This window comes from Mauremys mutica, unplaced genomic scaffold (genome assembly GCF_020497125.1).
Source record: "Mauremys mutica isolate MM-2020 ecotype Southern unplaced genomic scaffold, ASM2049712v1 001407F_np12_obj, whole genome shotgun sequence".
Lineage (NCBI taxonomy): Eukaryota > Metazoa > Chordata > Testudines > Geoemydidae > Mauremys > Mauremys mutica.
The window spans coordinates 10,278-16,400 of record NW_025423193.1 but is presented as its reverse complement, the minus strand read 5'-3'; the positions used below and the strand labels follow the sequence as shown (position 1 = coordinate 16,400).

General features: G+C 50.4%; 1 protein-coding gene across 1 annotated transcript; it reads right to left on the bottom strand.

Moving 5' to 3' along the window:
• Window positions 1-615: 615 nt before the first annotated feature.
• LOC123358092 (trypsin-like) lies at window positions 616-4,567 on the bottom strand. Its single transcript, XM_045000862.1, has 6 exons — window positions 4,490-4,567; window positions 3,847-3,957; window positions 3,599-3,764; window positions 2,590-2,849; window positions 2,236-2,372; window positions 616-980 (listed from the first exon to the last, which is right to left on the bottom strand). Exons 2-6 carry the CDS (start codon window positions 3,884-3,886, stop codon window positions 831-833), a joined length of 753 nt encoding a protein of 250 aa, XP_044856797.1. The 5' UTR covers window positions 3,887-3,957; window positions 4,490-4,567; the 3' UTR covers window positions 616-830.
• Window positions 4,568-6,123: the final 1,556 nt, after the last annotated feature.

Sequence of the window (6,123 nt, the reverse complement as noted above, 5' to 3'; positions counted from 1 at the left end):
ATTGCCAGCCTCCTAGGCTGTTCCCGATGAGTCCTAGCCCCCCACCCCACTCAGACCCATAGGACTTAGGGATCTGGGGCAAAAATCAATACTTGGTCCTGCTAATGAAGGCAGGAGGCTGGACACAATGACCTTTGGGGGGAGGGAGAGCTCAGTGCTTTGAGCATTAGCCTGCTATACCCAGGGTTGTGAGCTCGATCCTCGAGGGGGCATTTAGGGAACTGGGGTAAAAATCTGTCTGGGGATTGGTCCTGCTCTGAGCAGGACATTGGACTAGAATAAATGGCCTCCTGAGGTCCCTTCCAACCCTGATAGTCCATGATTTAATGCAGCAGGGGCATCTGCTGGAACTACAGCTACCTGCAGCCAATTCACAGCTCAGACCCCCTTAGGGCAAGTCACTGAATCTCTCTTCAGCTCAATTCCCCAGCTATAGAACGGGGACCTGGCTTTGTCAGTTTTGGCTGGGTGTGTCTGTACAACTCTAAGCCCAGCAGGGGCCTCCTGAGGCAATCTGCTTGCTACCATAATATTCATCTAATTATAACAATACCAGTGTGGGACGCAAGCCCTGATTTGGGCTAAAAATGCCAAGAATTCAGCAGGATGTAGGAACTGAGTTTTATTGATGAGTTGGGATTTCATAGCCACATTTGATGCTCCTCTCATAAGCATCTTGGGTCTTCCCTACTGGGTTTCCTGGTGTCACGGCAGCCCCCCTGTTTTACTGAGAAGGTTTCAATCACATTTATCCAGGCAGCAGGCAAAGCGGGATGGGGAGGTCTGAACACAGCCTCTCTGCCAGGAGAGGTACTCTACAGTTGCGCATGTCAGTTGTTGGCGATGACCTCCTCAATCCAGGATACGTAGTTACACACTGTGGCATAGACGCCAGGGTAGTTCTTCTGGGCACACCCGATGCCCCAGGACACCACCCCCATCAGCTCTCCATTATAGACCACTGGCCCACCGGAGTCTCCCTGCAGAGAACAAAGAGTTGTGCAGGCATGGCATTAGAACAGAGGTGGGCAAAATACGGCCCACGGGCCAAATCCAGCCCGTGGGACCATCCTGCCCGGCCCCTGAGCTCCTGGCTGGGGAGGCTACCACCGGCTCCTCCCCTGCTGTCCCCCCTGCCACGCTGCCATGCAAGCACTGCTCTGGGCCGTGGAATTACACGCTCCTGGAGAGCAGTGCGGGAGCATGTCTGGCTCCTGCCAGGCAGCACGGCTGCCAGACATGCTGCTCTGAGCGACATGGTAAGGGGGCCAGCGCTGGGGGTGGGGGGAGAGGTGGTCAAGGGACAGGGATGGAGAACGGGATGGGGGTTGGATAAGCATGGGAGTCCCAGGGGGCCTGTGAGGGGGTGGGGGTGTGGAAAGAGGGTGGGGGGCAGTCAGGGGACTGGGAGCAGGGGGGGTTGGATAAGGGGTGGGATCCCAGGGGGCAGATAGGGGACAAAGAGCAGGGGGGGTTGGCTGGGTCGGGGGCAGGAAGTGGGAGGGGCGGATGGGGGCAGGGGCCAGGCTGTTTGAGGAGGCACAGCCTTCCCTACACAGCCCTCCATACAGCTTTGCAACCCCAATGTGACCTCGGGCCAAAATGTTTGGGGCCCCCCCCCCGTTAGAATCTGGCAAGAGAACTGTGCCCAAGCGACTAGGAGTCACCGCCTAGGGCTGGACGTGGCTGTCAGCCCAGGTCCAGGGGATGTTGGTAACAGAGGGAAGACCGGCCCAGCCCAGACCCCACATCCTTCTCCCTCACACATGCCCTTGCTGGGACATCCCAGAACCAGCAAATGTATGTATGTATAGTAGCACACAGACACCCCTGTGCGCACACACTTACACACACACCGCCTTCTGTAAATAGGAATGTGTACAAACCCCTTGACATACACACCTCTCTGCACAAACCCGCCCGTATGCCTCTGCACACATGAACACCTTATCACTCGCGTACACACGCACACAGAGACACCTGGCTCTACTGAGAGGAAATATCCCAGAAACATGCAAGTGCACCCTATAATGATGCCAATGACATCATGATCACCCGATCCTCACATCCTCAGGACACATGTCTAGAGCTCATTGTCCTTGTACTTGCAAAACCCAAGCACGGTGATTGCTTGCCATGTACTGAGGAAATAGCATTTGCTTTGAACCCCAGGGCAGCTGAATGAAAGGCAACCTCCCCACACACCACAAACCGAACCAGCCGCTCCCTCCATACCTGGCAAGAGTCCTTGCCCCCTTCTATGTAGCCAGCACAGAACATGTTCTTGGTGATGTCACCGGGGTAGGCGGCACGGCAGGCAGAGTCAGGGAGGATGGGCACATTCAGACATTGTAGGACATCCGCGTACTGAACTGGGGAGGAGAGAGAATGGAGAGAAATGGGGATCTAATGCCACAGACTATTCAATGCAGGGAAGCACCCATCATATGGGGCCTGATTCCCCATCACCCATGCTAGTGTAAGTCAGGAGTAACCCCACTGGAGTTGGTGTAAGTCAGGATTATTGCTGATGACCCCTTCCCCCTTGCAGATACTCCCTGAGCTGAAGTTGTCTCCACTATAACTTACCCCCAGATGTCAGCATGTTCCCCCAGCCAGAGACCAGGCACTTCGTCCCTGCCACAGGGCAGCTCTTGGAGATGGGGATGGGCTGCACGTAGGCACCGAACCGGGCCGGTTGGGCTAGCTTCACCAGCATGATGTCATTATCCGAGCTGTATTGGTGGTACTGGGGGAACTGGATGGCTTTGGCCACCTGGATATGCTGCTCAGTGCCCTCGTCTGCACTGGTGTCATGCTCCCCGAGATGAGCCACCAGGGTACTGGGCCTGCAGGGAACAGCCACAGAGTCACAGAAATGCTGGGCTGGGAGAGACCTCGAGAAGTCATCACATCCAGCCTCCTGCACTGAGGCAAGACCAAGTAACCGGAAACCAGGCCTGACTTGTGTTTGTTCAGCCTGTTCTTAAACCTTCCATTGATGAGGACCCCACACTCTCCCTTGGAGTCTGTTCCAGTGCCTAACTATCCCGAGAGTTAGAAGGTTTTCATAATATCTAAGATAAATCTGCCTTGCTGCTGATTACACCCATTGCTTCTTGTCCTACCTTCAGTGGACAGGGAAAACAACTGATCACTGGCTTCTTTATAACACCCCTCTTTGTTATCAGGCGCCTCCCTTAGGCTTCTTTTCTCAAACCTAAACATGCCCAGTTGTTTTAGCCTCTCCTCAGAAGTCCTTTGATCCTCTGGACTCTCTCCAGCTTGTCCACATCTTTCCTAAAGTGTGGCATCCAGCTTTGGGCCCACGACATCAGCTGAAGCCTCCCCGGTTCCTTGTTCTGACATGCAACACTCCTGCTAATACACCCTAGAATTATATTAGCCTTTTTTGCAACTGCACCACAGTGTTTCCCATAATTCAGTTGCTTGGGAAATACAACCTAGGCCCCCACATAACACCCACAAGGCCTGGGTCCCACTGAAAACTTGCTTCCTACCCAAAGGGGCCTGTGCCTTGTGCTAGGACAGGGACGAATCCTCCCAAACTGCTCTACTGATGCACCAGTCTACTCACCTTAAGTAGCAATGAGCTGCTGAGACGATCCACCACTCATTGATGAGTGACCCCCCACACCAGCGGTTGCCAGAGCCATAGGTGAAATAGACCTGCCAGGGCTGGGAGTGGGGCGAGCACTCATAGCCACCTATTATCTTATCATCATCCTCCAGCTGTGAGGCTGCTGCAAGCAAAGAGGATGGATGGGGATTAGCCTGGGGGAGTTAGAACAAGAGAAAGGAGAGGCCAATACGGAGAGCAGTTACCTGTGGCGCTCAGCAGAAGAGCGAACAAGATGATCTCCATGGTGCCAGGCTGAGCTGGGCACAAGAATGGTGTGGGTTTATACAAGATGAACTGTCCACGTGATTCAACAGCTGTCAGTGATTAGGGACTGAATTTAGAAACAAAAACCACATCTGTCTCCCCAGGTAAATAACTGTCTGTTCCACCTGCTGCATTCCCTTGGGGAGGGGTTTGCTGCAGAGGAGGGAACTGGGGCTAAAATTAGTTCAGGACAGGACCTGCTTCCTATGCCATTTGGATGAAATTCGCCCAGTGCAACTCAACTTTTAACATGGGCTGGAGGTGATAAATAGGCATTGGGCATGTCAACTCCACCAGCCCAAGGCTCGGCAGCCCGCATAAGAGCCATTTACAAATGATTGATTCTGAAACACCCTTAATGGCTTCCATTTCATAAGTTTACATCAGTAATACAAGTTTATATCTTATTCTCCTAACTCCAAACATAGAGATAATACATGCAAACAAATGGGATGAATACACTCAGTAGATCATAAGCTTTGTAATGATACCTAATAAGAGACCTTTCACATAAAGCATATTCCAGTTACATCATATTCACATATTTTTAGAAAGCATAAGGAGTGCAACGTCACACTCAACTTGAAACATTTTTGGCTAAAACAATTTCAAAACTGTAGACCCAGTAAGTTTCAGCTTTTTGAGTCAAACTAACTTTTTGTTTTAAAGGGATGGTACATTTTCACTAAAAAAAAGAGAAATGAAAATAAGGTAAATTGAAACACAATGTTCTAGATTTACTAAAACAAAATCTGTGTGTCACGGTTGGATCACAGAAACCCCCTTGCGGCTGCCAACTGATGTGACAAGACGACTTCTGCCTTGCTTTTCCTGCCAGCCTGGGAGTCCAGCACCGTCTTGCTGAGCCAGACATGCCCGTCTGCTCCAACACAGACCCTGGCTCTGAACCACGTGCCCCAAAGCTGCAGACTTAACTGAAAGCAACTTAAGAAGTGTGCCTGTCTTTAATACTCAGATGCCCAACTCCCAATGGGGTCCAAACCCCAAATAAATCTGTGTTACCCTGTATAAAGTTCATACAGGGTAAACTCAAATTGTTCGCCCTCTATAACACTGAGAGAGAGAGATGCGCAGCTGTTTGCCCCCGCCCCCCCTCCCCCCGTATTAATACAGACTCTGGGTTAATTAATAAGTAAAAAGTGATTTTATTAAATACAGAAAGTAGGATTTAAGTGGTTCCAAGTAATAGCAGAGAGAACAAAGTGAATTACCAAGCAAAATAAAATAAAATATGCAAGTCTAAGCCTAATCCAGTAATAAAACTGAATACAGATAAAATCTCACCCTCAGAGATGTTTCAATAAGTTTCTTTCTCAGACTTGACACCTTCCTAGTCTGGGCACAATCCTTTCCCCCTGGTACAGCCCTTGTTCCAGCTCAGGTGGTAGCTAGGGGATTTCTCATGATGGTTCCCTTTTTGTTCTGTTCCGCCCCCTTATATATCTTTTGCATAAGGTGGGAATCCTTTGTCCCTGTCTGGGTTCCCACCAACTCTCCTCAATGTAAAAGCACCAGGTTAAAGATGGATTCTAGTTCAGGTGACATGATCACATGTCACTGTAAGACTTCATTACCCACTTGCCAGCACACACGTATACAGGAAGACTTACAAGTAAAACAGAGCCATCTACAGTGAATTGTCCTGGTTAATGGGAGCCATCAAGATTCCAAACCATCATTAATGGCCCACACTTTGCATAACTACAATAGGACCTCAGAGTTATATTTTATATGTCTAGTTTTAGATAGAAGAGTGACAGGGTGTGATACAGTTTTAGACACAAGAGTGACTTTGTAACAGGTTGCTGGCTTAAGAGGCACTGAACCAGCCCCTGTTAGCTCAGAACCTGCTAGCGTAGCTCCCATCAAGGGGAACTGGCTGGAGCTGGCAGGGTGTGGCTCATGAAAGGAGCCTGAGAGCAATCTCCTGTGAGCCTGCTGAGAGGAAGGCCTATAAAGCGAGCAGGAAGGAATGGGGCAGGGAGAGAGACAGGAAAGCGAGGGCCTGTTGCTCCCAGCTGCTGTAAGAGCAAAGCTGTTCTCTAAGGGGCTACCTGACTGATGTTGAGCTGTATATATGTGGTGGTGGGAAAATACTGGGAAATAGAAGGGCACTGGTGTGTGAAAGAGTGGTCTCCGGTGAATTTGTACCACGAGAACGAAGTGCTCATCTACACACTTATACAAATAGGATG

What these genes read in the sequence shown, in the direction of transcription:
- LOC123358092 (XM_045000862.1), bottom strand. Translation starts at nt 3,886, where the DNA reads ATGGAGATCATCTTGTTCGCTCTTCTGCTGAGCGCCACAG. An exon ending in TCTTCTGCTGAGCGCCACAG is followed by an intron (nt 3,765 to 3,846) that starts GTAACTGCTCTC and finishes CTTTGCTTGCAG; the next exon opens with CAGCCTCACAGCTGGAGGAT. An exon ending in GCAGCTCATTGCTACTTAAG is followed by an intron (nt 2,850 to 3,598) that starts GTGAGTAGACTG and finishes TGTTCCCTGCAG; the next exon opens with GCCCAGTACCCTGGTGGCTC.